At 41.1% G+C, this 23,091-nt stretch overlaps 2 protein-coding genes across 5 annotated transcripts; one reads left to right on the top strand and one right to left on the bottom strand.

Moving 5' to 3' along the window:
• Positions 1–67: 67 nt before the first annotated feature.
• supt6h (SPT6 homolog, histone chaperone and transcription elongation factor) lies at positions 68–18,612 on the bottom strand. Of its 2 annotated transcripts, none has more exons than XM_044369853.1 (37): positions 18,510–18,612; positions 17,043–17,153; positions 16,779–16,952; positions 14,534–14,607; positions 14,207–14,387; positions 13,981–14,062; positions 13,520–13,775; positions 13,203–13,304; positions 12,965–13,078; positions 12,752–12,841; positions 12,361–12,503; positions 12,062–12,207; positions 11,811–11,918; positions 11,326–11,606; positions 11,049–11,203; positions 10,331–10,526; positions 10,093–10,232; positions 9,793–9,910; positions 9,597–9,673; positions 9,375–9,510; positions 9,104–9,241; positions 8,531–8,698; positions 8,310–8,437; positions 7,952–8,159; positions 7,504–7,651; positions 7,082–7,224; positions 6,836–6,976; positions 6,425–6,620; positions 6,141–6,286; positions 5,795–5,887; positions 5,543–5,656; positions 5,276–5,400; positions 4,715–4,827; positions 4,544–4,621; positions 4,260–4,438; positions 2,948–3,213; positions 68–2,120 (listed from the first exon to the last, which is right to left on the bottom strand). In XM_044369853.1, exons 2-37 carry the CDS (start codon positions 17,140–17,142, stop codon positions 1,928–1,930), a joined length of 5,250 nt encoding a protein of 1,749 aa, XP_044225788.1. In that variant the 5' UTR covers positions 17,143–17,153; positions 18,510–18,612; the 3' UTR covers positions 68–1,927. The 2 variants fall into 2 exon arrangements, with proteins under 2 accessions (XP_044225788.1, XP_044225789.1); XM_044369854.1 differs by lacking the exon at positions 18,510–18,612 and adding an exon at positions 18,178–18,435.
• On the top strand, positions 18,574–22,864 carry sdf2 (stromal cell-derived factor 2). 3 transcript variants are annotated; one of them, XM_044369856.1, is made up of 3 exons: positions 18,574–18,652; positions 20,530–20,726; positions 21,464–22,864. In XM_044369856.1, the coding sequence occupies exons 1-3, from the start codon at positions 18,574–18,576 to the stop codon at positions 21,761–21,763; spliced, it is 576 nt and encodes a 191-aa protein (XP_044225791.1). In that variant the 3' UTR covers positions 21,764–22,864. The 3 variants fall into 3 exon arrangements, with proteins under 3 accessions (XP_044225791.1, XP_044225793.1, XP_044225790.1); XM_044369858.1 differs by having other exon boundaries at positions 18,614–18,686; XM_044369855.1 differs by lacking the exon at positions 18,574–18,652 and adding an exon at positions 18,733–19,178.
• Positions 22,865–23,091: the final 227 nt, after the last annotated feature.

A 23,091-nucleotide genomic window follows, 5' to 3' on the forward strand; every position in this document is an offset into this window, starting at 1 on the left:
CACCCACCCACTCACACACATCACATGTCCACGTTTGTTTCCCAAATTAGCATGAACAAGACTGAACAAAGGTTTAATATGAACACTTTTATTAAAGGGATCACAGGTAGAAAAGGTCATCAGCAGTGCCAGAGACATCATTTCTCTCTCTTATCACCAACTGCTGCTGACAACCAATCACAGTCTTGCTGAGAAAGATGCGATATATTAATCTGGCAAGAGGCGTAAAACCAAGTGAGTTTACTCTAAAACCATATTATTATATATAACAATATGCATATTATGATGGGACCATGATACTTTTGCACACTGCAAAATGAAGCACACCATTGAATACCAGCGCTGCTTGTTTGTACTGTGGCACAGAGGCACAACCAAAAAAAAAAAAAAAAAAATGCAAGAGGGATGCAGAGTGGCCTAAAACTGGGGCACGACAATCACAAAAGATGTCTTTTTAACAATATATTCATTCTATTGAAATAACTGCGTGCAGTTGAGAATATTATACAGAGTTAGGAATATAAACACAGTGGATAGTCAGTTTGTTATAGTATTGTCTGCTTATAGTGTTACGGTTTATTGTAAAGTAATTAAAACTCATCCACTGAAACATCTTAATCTTCATAATCCTGTTTTTGTGAAGAAAAACACCTGTCCTGATAAGAAAACTGCATTTTTTTTTTTTTTGGTGTTTGATCATCCCGTTGGATCTTGGACAAGTTGAAAGTGATACTGTCTGGGACTGAAATGCAGCAGCGGTGTACGAGATCACATCTTACAAGGTGGCGAACATGATAACTGGATGTCACAAGTTTTAGTAAACTTATAAAAATGACACTCCGACAAACTGCAATGAATGCTTGCTTGACACAGCGAGGTACATCCACCTGGAAAACTTGTTGCTAAAATAAACTGCTTTAAAATGTGGACTAACTTCTTACTCACAGCCTCGCATGAATTCATACCAATTAACCAAAAACAACCACTGTTACCTTTGTGGGACACAACGTCCACACAGTATTTCCAGATAGAGTCAAACAATACATTAGAGACTATCTACAGAAGCCAAAATAGTCAGCTGATCATAATACAGCATGTGGTACAGACAACTAGTAACTCATGTGTGATAGAAACTCAAGCTGACGTAAAAGCTTCTCCTTGAATTAATTTTGCTTTTCAAATCAGCCTCATCCCTCACACTCAGCGTGTGTGTGTGTGTGTTCAGTCACAGATGTGTTTGCTTTGACAGGATGTGAACAGCGGAGGCTTAAGATTCAAACAGAAAAAAAAAAACACAAGTCTTTATTCATTCTGACGCATTCCATACAAAAATTCAATTTCCTGATTGGCTTGGCGAGGCGCTCTTTTGGCAACAGCTCGCAAAAACCCACCAACCATAAAAGGAGGAAAGGTGGGTTCTTGAGACTGTAACTGCGCCCTTCTGTCAAAACCATTCATGGATGAAACTAAAACAAATTGCTGAAATAAAGATAGCAGGACAGCTTGTCTGACAAAGTCTGTGTAGGTCCATATCCTATATTTAACTGCTGTCGGATATTTCAAGGTTTTTTTTGTTGTTTTTTTTTCATTGTACTGACTTCCTGCGTGACATATACAGTGTTAGTCTGACTATACAAAATACTTTGCAGCCAGAGGAGTCGGCTGGAGGTGAGGAGGTGAAACATTTGGGATGAGAGGGTAGACAGGAGGAGACAAGAGGGAGGAAGGAGTTGAGATGAGCCATGATACCAGATTGATGAACTGGTGCTACAATATCAGGAAGTAGAGAGAACGTATGAGTGGAGTCAGCTGGATGGACTGTGGGAGAGACAAAGGGTGGAGGGTTGGGTGAGTTATCCAGATGAAGAAGCAGTACAAAGGATGGAGTTGGGTAGGGGGGGGTTGTATCGACGCCCCCCTCTATGTCCTATCGATCCATTTCATCCAGCAGGGGTGTGGCGTCGCCGGCGATGGACATCGGTGTGCTCTCGATCATGGGGCTGGGGGATGGTCGCGGCGTCATCCTCTGGGCTTTCTTCCGCCCCTCTGCTTCTTTCTCCTTCAGCCACTGCTCGGCCATCTTGCCCCAGTCCACTGCGGAGGAGTTGCTGCTGCTGGGCCTGCGGGGAAGGAGGACAGAGAGGGAGGTGTTTTTAGTCAAAGGACAGTGCATGAAAGGAAGCCAGGTTGAATGGCGGACTGCTGCTTAGCTTTAAAATGATGCAGATTGTGTGTTTAGCACCATCTAGAGGGGGGAAAATGGTCATTGAGTTGAAGTGGTTGAGGTGTGGACTTCCCTACAGTCAACGCAGCTGAAGGCTCAATTGATATAGGCCACGCCCATTTGCACCTATACAATTTTTCTGCCATTTTCAATATTTTAGTTAACACATTTTTTGCTTCTTTTGGCACATATTTCATTAATGTTCATAACACTTAGTACATACCATATTTGGATGACTCTGAACGAACTTACATAACTTCTGAAAACATAATTCAATTGCAACCAATTTTGGGAATATTGTACATTCAGCCATATTGCACAAGTATGTAACATTTGATGCAATTCAGCCCACAGGGGGCGCTACAGTAAAAATATTACATGACATTTTAACAATTCTGCTGTCTTTGATGAAATGACATTTGATAAACATGTTCTCCCTGAGCATGTGCATGACATACTGAAGCCTGGCACCAATAGCTCCACCTTGTGCCCAGTTATTAAGCACTTTGTGTTTTGCCAAATGACTTATGAACTGTGAGGCAGAGACAAGAATTATGTGGTAGACACCTCCCCCCTGAGTGTTGACTTTTGATGGTGTTTCACCTCTAGGTGGCACTACAGCACAAATAAACTTTAAATGACTATGCTAGTGAAGCTCTATCAGCACAGAATTTCATGAGGATGTGAATTTGTAACACTCACACACATTCAGCCTGTACTTACTTTGGCTGCTGCTGTGGCGTCCGTCCTCTGGATGAGGTGGATGAAGACGGTGTGCCAGAGGAGTGGCCGTGGTGACTGCTGTGGCCGTGATGGCTGTGGTGTGACGCGTGGCCTCCGTGCGGGTGGGCGTGTGCGTGAGAATGTGAGGACTGCGGGGTGGAGCCCGGGTACTGCGGCGTGCCCAGGGTCTGCTGGCTTGGTGTGGTGTAGGAGTAGCTGGGTGTCATCATGGGCGTCGCAATGGGCTGCTGAGGTGTGGCAAATACCTGCGGAGGTGGAGGTACAGCTCATGAACTGGGCTCAGTGAGTGGAGAAAATCCATGTCACTATATGTCACACTGTCACTACTTAAACAACAGTCAGATGCCCAAATGAACATTGATACATGATTTGTTTAACTGTAATCGTTCTTCCTGTTCATACTGACCATTAGAAGATCCTTTCATAATGCACTTACAATGTAAGTGACGGGAGACTAAATCCACAGCCCTCCTTCCAAACCTATCTAAAAGTTTGTCTGAAATTAATATGTGGCTTCAGCAGTCCAAATTAGTCAAATCAAGTCAAAATCTTTCAAAGTTACAATCTTTTTAGAGCCAAATTCCCTCTTTTTGTTATGATCCTTCCACTGCAGCTCAACAGGAAAACATTGTGACACAAAGAGGGAAATTTTTACACAAAAACAGGTGTAACTTTAGAAGATATCCACTTTATGTGACTCACTCGCACTACTCAAGCCACATATTATCTTCAGATAAACATTTAGACATATTTTTGTTCAAAACGTGGACGGGTGGGATTTTTGTCCCCCATCACTTACAATGTAAGCACATTTGGTGGGGATCTTCATATGAACAGAATGACTACTTACAATGAGTAAAACCTGTTTTAATGTTCATTTGGGCACCTGGTTATATGTTTTAAGAAAGACTTTCAACACTGTGAACCTATCATTTAAGCATTTTACATATTTAAACATAAACACAAAAAGTGTGAGCCTGTTGGACTAAACAAATACATTTCTTCTTAAGAAAAACTAAGAACTGTATCATTAAAAACAACATAAAGAAACAAATAACATCCTGTCTCATGTTGGAATTCTGTCCAAATTTTTGGGAAACGGAAAATATTAGATTCATGAATCTGCAGGACATGCCACCAGGGTATTGACAGTTTATAAAGACCTGAACCAAATGTTCTGTTCTGGTCTGTTAAGAGCCACAAACATTTCCAAAACTCAAAACAGCAACTTCAGGTTTCCTGCAACCTCTTTCCTTTCACAGTAGTTTTTAATTTTAAAAGCTGCACTCACATGATAAGCAGAGGAGCTCCCTCCTCCTCCTCCTGTGCTGCCACCGTAGCCGTACTGACTGGAGCCCCACTGTGCGGGGGTGGTGTTTGGGTTCTGGCCCTGGCCTGTGACTGCGGCGATGGCACTGAACATCTGAGAGGTCATGTTGCGTGGGAGGGCGTTGACAGCTCGTGTCAAGTCTGGGGAGGAAGGAATATATTAGGAGATACAAAAACATGTACTACAACTCTACTTGTACTGAAAATGTTGACTTGTGTTTGAGGAAGGAAGAGAGCGGGACTGACCTGCGATGTTGATATTGGCCGGGGTTGCGTTCAGGGATGCAGGTGTCCTTGTTCGGCTACTGTTGCTGGGTGTGATTCCTTTGACAGAGGAGAAAATGTTAGAAAATCACCCACTGTATATTTCAGCTGTTGTAAGATACGCTATAACCCACTGGTATACTGTTCTCATACCTGGAACAGGCTCTTGGTAATGGTCCTTAAACCAGCGGAATAGTCCGTTCACTGTAGGAAATATCTGTGAACGGTAACGGAAGCCATCTGGGGTGATGGTCACATATTCAATGCTGTTAAAAAAAAAAGAGAGAGACATGTTGACATTCAGATCTACAGGCATGTCAACTTTGCTGTCAATCAAACCAGTAACCATCTGATATAAATGTGTTGGCAGTGGAGCAGTTGTGTGGGAGAGTTGACAAGAATGGTGTGGTGTTGAGTAATTTGGCATGACAGCTCTGATATGACTCAGACAGATTTAGATTTGCAAATATGAGCTTCTGTAGCAGCTACGGACCTCTGCATGTTACCATATGTCACTGACATTTGTGAGCATTTACACCACTGAATAGCATCATCTGCTGCTTCTGTGGTTTACTGTAAATTTGAGGAAAAATCAACATGAACAAATACTTTCAGTGACAACAGTCCCACTTGTGTATTCCAATTATTTTCCACCCGTGGCATCATTACAGCGAGTAAGCAGAAATCAGAGGAGACAAGAACATTTCTGCTCACCGTGGTTTTCCACGAGGCTGGTAGCCCAGTATGAACTTTCCAGGCAGATCCTTACATGCCGAAATAAAGTAAGGAATAAAAGTGGGCTTCTCCCTCTTCGTCTTGATCAATAACTCCTCCATTTTCTATTAAAGACAGAACAAGACAAAAGGGAATATGAGACATGCAACTAGTGGCAAAAACAGGTAGTGGTAAGATTATTATTCAAAGACTCCTAAATACTCGGAAAATAATATAATGATGCAAAGACAGAAAATCGGTGTATACCTCCTTGCTTCCCCCATGACACTCCTGAAAGTACTTATGTCCCAGTAGATCTCGGGCAAATGACGCCATTGGCTGAATGTACCGAGCAGTGATTTCATCCAGATCTTCAAACTCCTGCAGAGAATGAAAGACACTCTTTAAGAACATACAGCAGCCACAACAAAACTGATGCTTCATAATACATCTTGTCTTAGTTTGTTAAGGAAGCCAATTCTAAACAAAGAGGAGGAGGAGGAGGAGGGAACAGCTTACTTCACTATTGATCCAGAGAGTGTGCCCTAAGCTGAATGCATTCTCTTTGCCTTCTTCTCTCACATCCACGTGCTGGTAGATACCATCAGCCACCTACAAAACATCACACAGAATCAGACTGGAATACATTGTGTCAAACAAATTATGTACGTCAAAGTTAAGTGACTGCATTATCTACATTAAAGTGCTCTCATATTGTGTTTATATTTAATCTCTCATGTTACTGTTAAGTTTTGCCTTTTGTTACCCAGCGTCTTTTTTCTGTATCCATCCATTCATTCATTCAGTTGTGTTTTTTTAATTTCACTCTTTACTGCCCATCTATAGCCCTCTTTCTGTTTCTTACTTTCCAGGTGACGGTGAGGTGGTTCTCTCCCTTGCTGCTGGGTCTGATAATCAGGTCTCCTTGGTCCAGGGTCTCCATCATCTTCTCTGCTTGGTTGAAACTGATATTGTGGAAGTTGGGGTGGGCGATCACACGTTTTATATATGCTGGAGAGACAGAGAGAGCAAACAAAGAGCAGACAAACAGAATAAGGACAGTGATGTAAAAACAGTGTATCATGAGGAAAAAAATCCCCAAAAAGCTATTTGGATTCAAACAACTATTAATCCTGTTCTTATACTAACGTGTCCGCTGTTGTTTCTTCTTGAGCTCTTCCTCGTGTTTTTGGTCTTCCGACTCTGTGTCAAAGTCATAGTAGCTGTCCTTCGGGAGCTTCCACTCGTTGGCTTTGTCCATCAAATCTGAGGTGCGGCATGTGAGGTCCACACTGAATTTCTCAATGTCGATTTTCATAATGCGGCAGTGAACTGTCATGCCCACCTGAAGGAGGAGAGACAAAAAGAACAAACAAGTATTACACAGATGCCACAATCGAAAGAAACAAGACAGGCAGGTCAGAAATGCAAAAATGAATCATATATCTATTGGGTTTGGTTAGTATAACTGGTTCTACCAGGAAACATTCAAATTTTGAAGGTGAGATTAAAAAAAGAAAAAGAAAAGCAAATCAAAGGATGACAACAACCATGTCTCACCTTCACCCTCTCCTCAGGGTGTTTGACCACTTTATCACTGAGAAACTTGGTGGGAATGAATCCCTGGACGCCGTTATCTAATCTGGACCGCACCCCAATAGCCTGACCGGGACACGAACCGCTGTCAAAGTGGTTCCACACCTATTACACAAAACAAGAAAAAAAAGATGACATTTTGATATCAGACTCTCAGCTGTTTTCTAATATTTGCATGCCAAAAGAAAAAAAGTCAGGTGTCTCTGGTACCTCACTGAGCTCTGGGAAGTTGTCCTGCTGGCAGAAGGGACACTGCCACAGTCCTGTGGAGTCGTTACGGATGGCCTGGTCGTAGCTCTCTCCCTGAGGCCGCCGGTGAGCGATACCAGTTACTACACTGGTGATCAGCTTACCTGGAAATGCACAGTAAGAAAGCAAACTAAGGGATTAAAAACATCAACCATGTCAGTGTAAAAGTAAAAATAAAACTACATCAGAATATAGAGCTGCAGTTCTATTCAATTAGTGGTACTTCAAAAACATCAGTCCTTTTTTAAAGGTCATGTGCTATTACTACAATACCAAGTGCTTAGGCTAAGTGCTGAGAGTTAGGAATTCAATATATATTATTGATCTTTGATGAAGTTTAATTCAAGAGATAAATGTGTGTGCTTCAGTGCAGCGTGTCTTACCGATATAAAAGGTCTCTGGAGTCTCCTTGGTGAGCAGGTTGAACACTTCCTCAGTATTGGGGACCCTGTAGGGAACTCTAAGGTCTTTGTATCTGCAGCTCAGCTCTGCACGAATATCATACAAAGTAATTCCCTTGTTGCCATAACCCTACAGGAACAAAACAAAGAAGAAAACAAAAATTATGATAAGACCTGGGGAGAGGTGAGTGGATGTGAGAGATGGTTTAAGTTTCTTTTGGCTTCATTTGGTCAGGATGTATACAGTATTCTGCTACCAAATTACTAAGATTTGTCATCACCTTGCAAAGCGAGATGTCTGAACAACCCTCTCAGTCTGACCAATTATAAACCAGAGCGACATACTCAAATAATTTTTTTCAGACTGTTATTTTGGCAGCAGAATGTATGACACATTTCTACAGTCAAAGCCACACACACACACACTGACCTGTCTCTCGAGCTCTTCGGCGAAAGCATCCAGGTCCAGATCTTTGAGACGCTCTGGATTTTCCAAGATCTCCTCCAGAGCTCCGGCTGGGTTGGCGTCTTCTGCTGACTCATCATACTCAAGGGCATCGACAGCCATCTTGCGAGCCCACTCGTAAGTCTCAGGGTGGACACGAGACCCATCCAGAACCTCAATGTAGGAGTCGGTACTGTGTGGAGGGTTAGAGAGAGGAAATAATGACGCTGATTAAAAATAACCTTGCAGAAGGCTAAATGGTAGATCACACTTAGAGAGAACAATGTAACATGATTATGCATGAAGACGAAGGACTAAGTACAAAACCCTGTTCTGTACAGACCTGTCTCCAAGTGATGCAGTGTCGATCTTGATGAAACCAGCACAGTTGATAAAAACCTTGGGCCCCATGTGACACATTGTGACGAGCTGGGTCCGGTTTTCCAGACGAGTGTTGTTCTGCTTCAGAATCTGCACAAACAAAAAGGACCATGACGGTTATGAAGTCATCAGATCAGATATGAGCACTTAATGTCTGCAGCACAAATGCAAAACAAAACAAACCTTGAGCAGGTGGGAGCCCTTCCTGGGTCCCAAACCACAAACATACTGGACCAGGCTCTGAGTGTGAGGATGGGCGATGGCCTTGTTCACATCCACTCCGACTTCATTGACACGATTGATGAATTCACAGTAAAGAGCACAGAGCAGATCCTCCTTCACCACATGTTCCTGAGACAGAACGGAGAGGAAAAAAAAAGACACCGATGGTTTCACAAAGCTGTGCTGCAGTCATCATGTTTCACTTGATATCTACAAAGTTTAGTTTTAATAGTAGTTATTGTTGAGAAGAGAAGGGAAGAGAAGCCGCGAGTCCCATTATCATCTCAATTTTCACTGATTAGTTGATACATAATGATCAGAATAGAATAGAATGAATAGATTGTTGAGTGGTGGACAAAAAAGAACTCCTTGACCAAACCTGGAAGTGGCCAAAATAATGTGATACAAAAAACAACCGCCGAAAATCACATCCACCAAAATTTCTAATTCTATCATTAAACAAAAATAATTAATTTAGTTTTTAAGTGATGTCGTAGAAAGTACAAACTTCCATCATTTTCTTCCATCTCTCACCTGCAGTGGGTGTAGTTTGAGGCAGAGAATGTCGTCGTCAGTGCTGCAGACCTGAGCGTACTCTATCAAGGGATCCTGGATCTTCCTGGCTATTGACACTGCCTGTCTCAACAAGGGAGGGTAATCCCTATAATCAACCTGCACAGAGAGACAGCAGAGGGTCAGGGGAAAGTGAGCAGTGGGAGGACTGAAAAATATATTGCTCTGCCACAGTCCAACAACGAAACCACTGATGTGGTATGGATAGTATGGCGAGGTATTAATTATTTACCTCAGACTTCTTGCTGTTCATATACAGTGTGGCCAATTCATTGTCAACAAGTTCCACTCCCACAGCAGGCAGAGAGGACTCTTGCTCAAGCTCGCTGATAGTCCTCTTGATGTCCTCCATGATCATTTGCGCATCTCTGCACAAACATGGGCAATATTTAATTAGAAAGTTTATACCTGTATACATGAAGCTCTACAGCACAGAAAGGAATCAATTATTTACCTGTTTTCCCCAGCTACAGCTACCACATGAGGTTTCTTGCTGGACAGAAACTTCTTGAGATTTTCGATGTCGTTGGCCTGAGGATGACACACACAAATGAGTTATCATCTCAAAAATGCATCAAGTAACATGTTCTTCTAAAACAGAAAAAACAGCAGTTAACTGTATAGAAGTACAGTTGTTTCTTTGCTTGTACCTTCTTCTCTCTCTCATCTTCCCTGAAGGCATTCCTCCTCTTCATGAAGTAGGGCAGACGCAGGAAGTCCACCACCTCTCCTTCTCCGTTGATCAGAGCACAGAAAACTGGAGTATCTCTGTCAGAGCAAAGTTAGATGAAACGGTGATGTAACAACATAGTTTTTTTACTTACAAACATTGCTCAGTCTTATATGGTTACAATTCAAACATCTTTTTGGAAACAAACATACAGTATATCTCCAACACATTAGAGTGACTGATATATCTGGGAAAAAATGCAAATACTGTGGACACATACCTGCTGGGTGCGTAGGCAACACCAAGCACCCGAATGCCTTTGCCCTGACTCTCATCCATCAGATCATCGTCTTCCTCAACCTGCTGATCTGGCCTGTAAGGAGCCACCTTAAGCCAGTTATACAACCGGCGACAGCAGGACTACAAGAAGAAATGGAGTACAACATAGGGTTCATAATGATTTCTAAGGTTAAAAACATACAAACATTCATAGTTTAATGATTCTCATGCCAAATTACCCTGACAATGCTCTCTTTGGCCTCAGCGATCAGTTTGCTCTTGAGCTCTTTGGCCATCTGAGGGTAGAGGAACTGAGTGAGGGCTCGCTCTATGGCTAAGGTTCGCTGCCTGTTCCACTCTTGCACCTGGTGACTGAACTCGTCCCTGTAGTAAAACTGTTTGATCTCATCAAAGTATGTCTGGTCCCCAGCAAACCTGAAGAGAAGCAGAGGGAAGGCACAGAGAGAAGCAGAGACAGAACAGAGTGCCTTAGTATTACCAGAGTCATAATTCAAAAGCTCCGTGCACTGCTGACAAGGATGTGGATAAAAAAAAAAAAAAAAAAAAGCAGCGTCTTAAAATTTAAAGAAATTAAACTCAGGGGGCCTATCCTACTTCTCAACCCTCCTTTCCCCCCAACATCCAAGCTAGGTTTCTGTACAGATACTAAAAATGGCACAACAGTTAGTAACATCAGATCCTGTGCTTGGTCTGGCCAAGGGATGTGAGCAACAAAACAGAAATTATAAGACCTGGGAATATTTGTATATTTATGATTTGCCACATCTAGTTGATTTAAACTGACTTGATACATGTGTCTTAATCCTATGTCTGAATATAATCACAAAGTCTCGACTGCAGAGGTTCATCAAATGCAGATCTCGCAGAAGAACAACATAAAGCTACTGATCTTCCTCCATTTTTGGTTTTGGTCATCAGTGTCATCACTGTACTTACCCTTTGACCCCGATAAGATCTATACAGATGTCAATGGTAAGCAGTCCCTCGTCCTCTGCCAGACACATCTTCAAGAACTGATCCCCATTCAGCTCTTTTACAGCCTTGTTCTTCAGATACTTGAAGGAGTAGGCAAAATGAGCCTCATCTATCTCCTACAAGAAGTAATCAAATAGCAAAGCAGGTTTAGGACGGTGTTCAGGAATCTTTTCTGTTTAGGATGAAATATCTTCAATTTTTTTGTTTCTCAAAAGTCATCAATGAAATGTGTCCGTACCTTTTTGCCCTTCTTGGTAGGCTTGATGTTGATCTTGGCCCTCTCTTGAAAGGTCTGTCGGAGAACGTGTCTGACCAGAGGTTCTCGAGCAATCTGCATGGCCACCATGTACCTGGTCCCTTCCAGCACAGCCTCAGGAGTGCTGAACTGACTGCAGACGTAATCTTTGGCCAGCTCTACAGGCTCAGCTGGGAACTGTTCTGTCTCGTGACGCTGGTAACTGTCTCTCAGATTTTCTCCAAACTGCTCTGGAGTTAACCCAAACTTTTTAGCCAAGCCATCTGCAGTAAGGAAGAAAAAGATAAAGAAGTTAAAGTGCAGAGTTAAGTTACTGTCCAGGGCTGCTTTCCATCTGACCTTGATGTGTTATTCTGTCCAAGCCATATAACTTATGCAGCTGGATTGTGTAAATATCCATTATATATACCAGAGGCACTGAAACACTGATGTTGTGTTGTGCAGGGTAAAAAAAAACAAAGACTAACCAAGTCCTACGCTCTGACAGATGCTGTACATATCCCTACGAGATGCCAGCTTCAGGTCAGGTCCTTTCTGTTCTTCTTCTTCTTCCACCTCCAATTCCTCCTCATCACCTAAGGGGGGAGCCCATCAGAATTAGTCTTGTGGTAAATCATTTAAACAGGGCGAACACTTGTTTCAATTACAACACAAGAATTCTGGAGTATCCATCCATCATCATCTACAGAGCACGCCCATTGAGCAACTTCCATCTTACCATCCTCTGTCTCTTCTTTGATCTTCTTGAGCCTCTTCTTGCTGGCCTTCGCAGCATTCTGCATCTTGGGAATGTCTCGGCCATAGTAGAGCAGAAAGTGGTTGTACACATCACCCAGCTCTTCGAGAGTCTGCACATCTTTCAGTCTACAGAAAATGAGAAAATGGGTTTAAATAGGACAGGTGTATAGCATTGTTTACTACATGTTAATGTCCTACAGTTATTCCCAGCAGTCACAACCAAATAGAGATGACGTGTAATCATTTCAGTCTCAGCCCTCCGGTGTCACAGAGACGTACCTCTCCATGTCAGCGGTGTCCAGAGGACGGATGCCATCAGCCAAAGGTTTGTCAGGGTCTGCAGAGATCTGCTCGAACTGGTAGGACTGCATCTTCTGAAACAGACGGGTCAGGTTCTGCTTCCGGGTCTTCAGTTGAGTCCACTGGTGAGTAAAGAATGAAAATGTTAAAGTCACAAAACCAGAACCAACATATGGGTGCCAGGTTGAAGAAAGAAATGTATTCTGCATGATTTAAAACAATGAAGAAGAATTTATTTAATTTTTCTTAGAACTTATAGAAGAATTTATTGAAGTGATTATTATAGGATTAGCTGTGAACCCAAAGGATTCACCCTTTCATAATGACTCCCAATGATGGCTTTCTGTGAAAAAAACACCACCAACTATACCTTTTCATCCCACTGCCACACCTTCCACAGGTCATTGATGTTTAGCTCTGGCTCCACATATTCTTTTCTGTAGAAAGCTATGAATGGAACCTGAAAGAAAAAACATTGGATAAAATGGTTTGTTTACAACAGCAGCACATTTTGTATCCCGACAAGGTTAGCGCTGAACGGAGGGAACAGATGATACATATGTGTAAGGTGAGCTCAATGTACCTCAAACTGTTGATTCCTCATGAAGTTGAGAGCCTCTTTGATCTTGGCAATTGTGCTGGGGCCTTTCCTGCTGAAGTTTGTGGTGGTCCCTCTGTCTAGATAATCTGTGCTCTCCTGTTTAGGACACAGAAAAAAAGGAAGATTCACAAAGTGATAAATAGGAGATAGATCTGACTAACAATCCAAGAAAGTTCTTTGTGTGTGCATTTTTCCTAAGTGTGAACAGCAAAGGTCGTACCTGCATGGAGATAGTAAGAGTGGAGAAGCCATGTCTGAAGATCCACTCTGCCTCCTCTTCCAGCTCATCATCCTCAGCAGGTTTAACAGGGATGGATCGTAACTAAAAGAGGGAGAAAGGAGTCAGAAAGACATTCACTCAAAAAGACAACACTAGGCAAACACAGAATAAGAGGCGTTCAAGACTTAACTGCTGATTCATAAACATGGTGAACATGGGCAAAGAAAAAGTGGTCATTATAAACCTATATGGCCCATATTAGAATGTAACAACAGTGAAAGCATCCAAAACACTGGAACAGATGAACAAACACACACCTGGAATCTCTCGGGCATGTCCGTGGAGCGGATCTCATTGTCTTGGTCAGTCATGTGACTACTTTCCAGCTCACTGGGCTCGTAGATCTCAAAGATGCTCTTCCTCCCTTGCCTCCTCTTTGTCTGTTTCTTGGGTCTGTCCCAGCCCTCTTCATCCTGGTCCTCTTCCTCCTCCTCACCCTGATCGTAGGCATCTGCGTCAAAGTCAGCAAAGTCGAAGTCGCCACCAAAAATCTCCTGGGCCTCTTGGAGGGCTCTGTGGGAGGATCAACAGTGATGAGAAGTAGCAAAGATTATGTATTTTCTTAATTCATGCTTGCCATTATCTGTTGTTTATCTTGTTGTTTGCTAAATATATCAGTATTTTGTATTGATGGATGTAGATGATACTTGATCCCAACTAGAACATTTAAGGCAGTAAGGAAAACGAAGGTGAAAACCAGTAAAAACAGGACACTCACGCATCTGTGTATCCTGAGAATTTCTTGCCCCTCTTTTTGGTGATGGGTTGACCATCATCATCCACAATAAAATCGTCTATATCTGTGGAATAAAAGCACAAATTTTAAAACTAATCATCTGTATACCACATCAAGCATGAGACTAATTTACATTATTATTCTTTTATTTATCTGTTTTTTTTAGATACTCAAACACAGATCTAAACATCCTTCATTCCTGCCGTACCTGACTCCTCGTCCTCTCCTTCTTCATCGTCATCTGCTTGCTGGAGAGGCTCATCGGCAGCCTCGCCGTCATCCAGCTCGCCCTCTCCATCCGCATGGAAGATCTCATCTGCGATCAAGTCCTTCTCATCATCATCTTCTTCATCGTCGTCCAGTGTTTTCACACGGTCATATTTCTTCTTCTGTAATACATTGACAGATGTAGAATCAGCACTGCTCGCTTAGAATTTTTCAAGAGTACAAAAATGAAAACATGAAAACGTTGGAAGTTGAGCTAAATGTGAGAAGCTTAACTACAGAGAAGATAGTAATGACAAATGATTCTTACCCTCCGTTTTACTTTAACACCCAAGTTTTCCTCAATAAGGTCAAGATCATCATCATCCAGGTAGTCGTCATAATCTGCAAAGAGGATAAGTGTCAGCTAGAGCAGCCATTCTCAACCGGTGGGCCTCAGAGCAGCATCCAGTAGACCACGGAGGCAGTGGGACTGCCAAGTGGTTAAATTATTTTTTTTTCCCTCCTAATTAACAAAGCTTGTTATTTTTCTATCTACATGGGCTCAAGAATTCACATAAATAAAAAACGTCAAATTAATATGCATAATTTCAATGACCATTTATGTTTGAATATCACGACACATCATCAGGTAGACACAAACTACCTGTTTTGCCACTGTTAGCTAGCTAGCTAGCTTTCTCTGTGGATTCTGCTTCAGGAAACATGGCTCTATCCACTGTGTTGGAAAATGAACTGATGGAACTATCAGCAGACGGCAGCCTGAAGCTTCAGCTCACACAAGCTGACCCTGCTTCATTCTGGATACTGGCTGCCAGTCAATATCCCTCTCTGTCAAAACGGGTGATCAAATTTCTGTTTCCTTTCACCACCACCTATTTATGTGAGTCAGGGGTTTCCACTGTGACTGTCACAAAACCAACTGGAAGGAACAAACTGAAAGAAACTGTAAATGCTACTCTGCGGTTCAGCCTCTCACCCATCCCACCACAACTTGATCTCATCATTTCCCAGAAGAAAGCCCAAGTGTCTCACTGAGGGTAAGCAGAATATTTTTACCAATATTTTGGTCATTACAGCTGACAGCGGCATAACACATATTTACAGCACAGTTTATTTTTTCTCCTTTTTCTGCCATGTTATGTTTTTTTTCAGAAGTGGGCTTCCAGCCATGAAAGCTATCATTCAAAAGCATACTAACAGTAGGTGTTTTTTTTCCTTCAGTGTTAAGAGTTGATTTTCTATCTGCCTCCAAATCTTACTCAAAGTATCAACAAAAGACTTCACTGACGTTTCATATACTGCATTTCTACCACTATAAAAATTGTGATTTTCTCCTCGATAAGATATGCATGATAGTTTGTTGAAGAAATCAAATGCTGAAGTACAAGGCTGCTGGAAAAAAAAATCCATTCAGATATGATTCACACCTTTAGACCATGATGACTTTAAATCCATATTTTGCACCGATACGATGGGCAAAGCAAAAAATATGAAGGAAGATCATACACAACACCAGCAGAAATGTAACATTAAGCAGCACCTGCTGAAGTTAATGCAACCAATATGTGGGCGCATGTGGCTCCACAATATATGGAGCTGAAAGCAGATGAAGTCGTTATTTTACCTGTGCAACAGATGCCAGAAATTTGTTTTAGGTCTGTTCTGATTATTCAGAAATGTATTGTATCATGTAATGTATGTTCAGTTGTTGTACACTGTTGTTGATATGCAGTGCAATTGCAGTGGATTTTAATGTTATGTCAGTGCAAACGGCATGACAGTCAAACAGCAGGCGTTCAGTATCTGCCATTTACTGAAAACACTGCTAAAACATAAAACGATGTTGTGCAACTGACTGAACAAAGAGATTCTGAATAAATCAGGCACATGTTTTTACAGACGACTGAAGGGCTGAGAGTAGAAAGCAACATGAGGCAATCATTTCTAAGGGCCATTAAATAACCAAGTACACAGAATCTTAGAAGTACACAGTTTTCTGATCACTGTCAATTCTGATGACCTCTGTATTTGCAAGATTTTTTTCTCTCATTCATAGAAACCACTATAACCACTATAGCTTCCTGTGTCATGCGATGGTTAAAATCAGTGCTTACCTCATACTGATTTACCAAGTTAAATGAACATGAATATATTATTTATTGAAGTGATGAGGTAAGAGAGCACTAACACTGTCAATCAAGACGGGTTTGACTCAACAAACCCAGGTAACATTCAGCAATAGAGTAAGAGACTTCTGTGGTGTTTTTAGCTTTTTCAACACTAAAGCCCCAACATTAAGTATCGTAATAATAGACCTTTCACAAAGACAATTAACAATGTTGATGTTTTTTTTGTCATTGAGGGGCTGATGGGAGCTCAGAGAAGAATGTGACCCCATATGATTGAACTGCAACAGGCCAAAGCAGCAACAGATATAGAAAGGTTCCTGGCCAGCATGACCTTTATGTTCAGGACTTCTTTTAACTAAGTCCAACCTGCAACAATACGCTGTATAATGATTGCAACTCTTTAAAAACATCAAATGAACTCACTGCGCTTTTTACGTCGGTGCCTAACTTCCTCTTCCGAGTCACTGCCCGCTGGACTTGCATTCTTTTCGGGTTCTTCCTCTTCCTCCTCTTCCTCCTCCACGTCTCCATCATCGATCAGTCCACGTAAATTGCCTCGCTCATCCTGGTCCTCTGTGTTATCTTCTTCCTCTTCATCTGTTGGCAAATGACAGATGAGTGGTCCACACCATCATACAACCCCCACCTCTGAAACACAAACCCAGAACCAAACAATTCAAATCTTACCGTCATCCTCCATAAACCTCTGGGTTTTCTTGGGCTTTAGGTCTTTCTCTTCAAACTCCTCCTCTGACTCCTCAGCCTCGCTCTCAATGAAGTCTGACATGATTGCAGTTCCTGCAGAGGAGTGCACAATGCTGTTAGCAAACTCTCTAAGAATCAGCCGAGTATTACTTTGTACTCAAAGGCTAGTCACAAATATAAAAGCCAAACACACAATAAATCATGATATATTTTATAACATTGTGCTGTAACTGCCATTACACCCCTTAACATCCAGTTTCCTTTCATTTAACCTTTAAGAAGCTTCAAGGTTGGACAATCATCTTATTTCAAACTGATAGTATTACATATATATTCTCCATAGATGTTGACAATGAGTGATATATTCAAACCCAAGACTTCTTTATGGCTACACCTTTCCATCAAGTAGAAATATTCTGGATGTCTTGTGCATTATTTTGTGCATGTCTGAACAGAATTCAACAGGACTCCTTTTGTATCTTTGTAAACTTTTGGGTTTCCTCCGGAATTTAAAATAAGGTTGTATGGTTTTTACAGACTCCAGGTCTGCCATGCCTGTCTGTACGAATATGTACAATCTGTCATCTATGATGGATAATATTTACTCAACGTGATACTGTTTTTTCAAACAACTTGATCATTACAGTGATATTTTAATTTGAGGTGAACACATTACAAATGAAAGCTAACAATACGTTTCTTGGCATATTCGCTTAATTGTTTAGCGTTAATGCTTATTGTTCTTGGCAGACAACGTTAAACCTATTAAATTATAATTAACAACGCTTATTGTTCACATTTGTATTCGACCTGGTGATGGTTTTACACGCTGGCAGTGGTGTTATATGCCAGTAAATTACAAAAAAACTAGAATAACCTGGCAGGACAGTGTTTTTTTTTTTAAAAAAAAGCAACACCTTAAGATGTCGCAATGCGCACACACACAACATCGACAAAGATGACAGGCGATTACTTAATCTTGCTAACGGTGGCTAACATTATACATATTACTCCTTTAACATTAGATTAGCTGATGAGCGACACACCATGATGTTATATTGGAAATTACAATAACCAACGTTGGTTATCGTCAACCACCGACTAGGCTGTTACTCACGTTAGCTTGCATGCAGCATTTTACCTAGCAGGTTAGCCGGTGTTCAAATTTCACGTCGGCTCTCTGAACAATAGTGTCCGTAACAATACAACAGCAGACAATACAAGAATAAACGAACTCAATCCATAATCACAGAAATAAACCAAGGCCTCTAATGAGCCAACTTCGCAGTCTACCGTTATCTTACTCAAAGCTTTCGTATATCTATCACAGCGCGTTAGCTTAGCATTAGCTGCAACGACAACAACAGCTAACTGTATTCGCCAGTTAACGGCCGTTTGCTAAGCAACGCAACAATAAGATCGCAAAGGACCGTGTGAAATTGGACTTACACGTCTCACTGCGGTGGTATAGTCCGTATATATTTACAGTGTTAATGGGGTTGTGTTGTGTTTAATGTGTCGGGGAGCTGTTGTACTTGTAAAAATGGCCGAGAATGAGCGGCGTGATGACAATTCCGGGATGCGGCGAGAGAGTGAGAAGAACTTCCATCCTTTTCTTTGAGCGCGGTAACACCCCCTGCTGGTTGCAACCATAACAACACATAACAAAACACATAGATAAGACTGCACAATTTAGCCACTGGTAATATTTAATAGAGATACTGTCATATTATCACAAAAAATAGAAATAAATCACAGCGACGCCAAATAAACCCCAAAATAAACCAATACATAGTCGGATCCCTGCAGTGACCACTCCGCGCCGCTAGAGGCACTGTTCGTGTAGCTTCACGTTGGCATACTGTACCGCTTTAATGACGTAGCGAAAAATAATACAAATCTGAGAGAGGCAGCTCGGTTTTGTAGTAGGAATGGGTCACTTAAACGGCGCTGTTCTGCCACGCTTTGCACTTTCCACCTTTTTATTATTGTTATCCTGTATATTTGGGCTGTCAGCCGGTACGGAGCTGAGTTTTGTGACATGCGGGTCAGTTATTAAACTGTTAAATATAAAGCACAATGTGAGACTACACTCGCACGACGTACGCTACGGGTCCGGTGAGTTGTTTTTTTGTTGTCATTAACAGATTATTTACACTAATAAATAGTTGCATCGTGTTATTCACTAACTTCATCTACCCTCGTCGATCTGTAATGATAATTGTGTTGAGCGATGAGAAATTAGAAATGACTGATTTCTATCCACAAAGGTTAACTGAGTTGGTGTCAAGCTGACATATAATTCATGTCGACTCCATTGTGTGTACAATTTCACAATGATGATTGTAAATGGTGATATTTACAAAGCAAATATCTACTCAAGTGATGAAACAAATAGACATTATATGAAAAACCACTGGTTTTCCGTCAAAAAGTATATCCATTTTTTGTTTAATCAGCCTAGATAACAAAGTAGCCTACCTACTTCAAATTCACAAAGATTCAAATCTGAATCTTAATGGTTAGTCTTTACCTTCCAATACATCTTTCACTTATCATTTCTTGTTGAGTTGACACTAAGATAAGGGCGACGTAAGGGTATGTTTATTATATATATTTATGTCTTTTTATTTCTTTTTATGATGTGTATTGGTTGTGTTGACTACTGTTTGCAAATTGTCCCTTGGGGACAATAAAGACTATCCACTCCAATCCAACATTGAATCACACACAACTACAAAATGTCAGGTTATTACAATATAAAGTCGAAGAGTTATTTTGATTGTGGTCATTTAAGGTAACTAAATTATAATCGATAAAATCCCTCCAATCAAACAGCAGAAACTGTATTATAAAAATTTCAAACAAGTTATAACTACAATGATATGCTTACACTAATAAGTTTACTGCAAGCCATGTTTTAACCATTATTATTATTATTATTATTATTATTATTATTATTTTATTTTTTTATTTTTTTTATTATGTTTGTATCCAATTTTTATGCAAAGGTAAGGTAAAAGAACATGAATGGTATTAAATCTAGGCAAGCACGAGGCAGCCACAGTGGCTCTCGTATTGAAGCCCCCCCATCCTTACAAAGGTGGTCTTGGAGATACTGAGATACTCAGGGGCTTTGTTGTTATAAATATCATGCCTGAGGAATATCAGACTCAAGCCTTCAAAGATAACCACCCAAGCTGTTGAGATTGCTGTTTGCCAACATGAGCCCTTGGGTTCAAAGTTAAACCCAACACAACTCTGATTAACTTAACTCTTCAAGTGTTTTTCACATCCTCAAATCATGATCAAAACAAGAAGATTGACCATTTTCTTCATCAATTTAAATAGATTATGTAGCCAAAAACCTAGTTTTGTTGTTCACTTTCCCCAGTGTTTGTTCACTTAGAGTATCTCTATAACAGTCTTCTGCTCAATGTTTGTGTTTGTGTGTGTGTGTGTGTGACAGGTAGCGGGCAGCAATCTGTAACAGGAGTGACTGCAGTGGAAGACAGTAACAGCTACTGGAGTGTTCGTGGGACAAGTGACACCTTGTGCCATCGGGGTACCCCAGTCAAGTGTGGGCAGACAATCCGTCTCACTCATGTCAACACAGGCCGTAACCTGCACAGCCACTACTTTGCCTCCCCGCTCTCCTCTAATCAGGTGGGTGGTGTGAAAAACATATGGAGAAAGAGGAGACATTTGGTGTTATGAGAAGGATTATCCGCACAGCTCCCTGCAGAGATTGGCAAAGGATGTTGTTAGAGTCTGAACGATGGTTTTGACATTTCCAGCCTAATTTAAATAAGCTGATTATGAGAATGTTTGTGATATGTCTGATAATTCACTCCTACCCTGCCAAGTAACAGACGCTGTAAGATTAAATTCAATGTAGTCAGAGATGTAAAATACCAAGTGCTTTTAGTGCAGATTCCAGGGGAACAGCACTGGAGTATACTGGAAGTGAAACCCAGAACAACATTTAGAAGTGGACCTGAGCTGACAGCAGTGTTTACACTTCAACAGACATACCAAACACTCTGGGAAACAAATCTCAGTTCAGCAAAAGCCTCTCCAATTTTTAGGAAGTATGAACACTGTCTATCGAAAGTGTAACAGGGTTGAACGATTTGTAACGTGAGATGACAGACATTTCTCAACTATCAGACATTTTGCCATGCTGTTTATACTAAGGTAGGTATTCCTGTAACATCTCGGGGTGTATTAGATCATTGTGGACAATATTGCAAATCAACAAACACGTCTGCTTTATGAGACGTTTTGATTTATGGGATTGTTGCATCGATGGTGTTGAAGTTCCTCTTTTGCTTCACAAAAGCAAGGCACCTCCTCCCCTCCTCTCTATCTTGTCTTCTAATCTCTTTCTCACTTGTTGACAGGAGGTGAGTGCATTCGGTGAAGAGGGGGAAGGGGACCACTTGGACGAGTGGACAGTTCAGTGCGGGGGATCCGTATGGAAGCGCGAGGAGGCCGTCCACTTTCGTCACAAGGCCACTGACGCATTACTGGCCGTGACAGGGGAGCAGTATGGACGGCCGATCCATGGTCAGAGAGAAGTTCACGCCATGTCGAACCCCAGCCAGCACAGCCTGTGGAAGGCCATGGAGGGCATCTTCATGAAGCCCAGCGAGAGCCCGGCAGGGAGCCGAGACTACAGTCACTCACACACAGAGTTCTGAGCTTCACGTTTCTTCTCTGCTTCTGTCTCTTCCCATTTTCCTCCCTGTCTACCTCTGTTTTCCTACCTCTGTCTCAAATTACATCGGCACCAGCAGCCTTCAAATCTGTCTCTTTCCCCACTTTTCTTCTCGCATTTTTCTCTCATAAACCTTTGTCTGTCATCTTTTGAGGAGACTTTGCCAAAGTCTATCATGGATCAGAGTACAACTACTTCATTTTATCAATCATTATCAACTTCAAACAGTCATTGTGTTTTAAATTTAATGTTAACAGACAAAATATCTGTGGACATTAATTTGGAAACACTATCGCATCCTTGAAGTTTCAGCAGCTGCAATACTTGAATAGTACTGTAGTTTGCCTTGACAGGTACAAGAAGAAGTAAAGTTACTATAAAAGCTGTTTGACTGTATAAAGACTCATCTTTATTATAGTCTGTGACACTTTACATCTAAGAAGAGGTGCTCCTCTCAGCTGTTATTTATTGTTGAATAACTTCCATCAGCAGTCACACTACAACACAGAAGGCAGCACAGTTTTTGCAGATCAGTACATTTAAGTCAACAAGGGAGTTTTGTGTTTTGTTGGACTCAATCGAAAATGCATTGTTACACGTGTGCCTTTATCCTGTTTTAAAATGTAGTAGGTGTTTACATTGTGGAGCCTTTTAAACTTTTGGAAACAAGAATTTTATTGTGTTTTTACAGTATTTGTAAGCCATATTATACTCAGACAGCGGAGGAACAGTGTTAATTTCTTTTTTTTTTCTTTAAGTCAGATTCAGTATTGTTATAAATTATTCCTACTCTAACTGACATGAGAGAATAATCAGTCTTGTATGTGGAGGATCTGTTTAGCCTGAATAAACACCCTTTTAGCAGACATGGTTCTTCTACAACCGTGACTAAGCAGAAATCCACATGCCTTATTTGAATTTACATCATTGAACTGGATTCTTGTTGTCATTGTTTGATCAGTTTCCAGGTGTTTTACATTCATGCTGTCTCTGCATGCTTACATGTTGGATTAACTCTATTCAAGAGGTTCATATGAGCAACAAAACTGCAATAAATACCTCATAATAAATAGATTTTTATGCATATCAGTATCAGTGTGACTTCTTTATTGGATTTTCAATTTTTGCATTTGGTCACCATGACAGTTGAAATGATCTGACTATTCTTCACATGTGGTCCTTTCTGCATGATAAATTCATATTTTCTGTCTCTCCTGATTACTGATTACTACATAAATAACTCACTGACATGCATTATGAGATAAAAGCTAAATAATACTCAACTACAATATAGACAGTAGCTATTTCTTT

The sequence above is a fragment of the Thunnus albacares genome, chromosome 13 (genome assembly GCF_914725855.1).
Source record: "Thunnus albacares chromosome 13, fThuAlb1.1, whole genome shotgun sequence".
Classification (NCBI taxonomy): Eukaryota; Metazoa; Chordata; class Actinopteri; order Scombriformes; family Scombridae; genus Thunnus; species Thunnus albacares.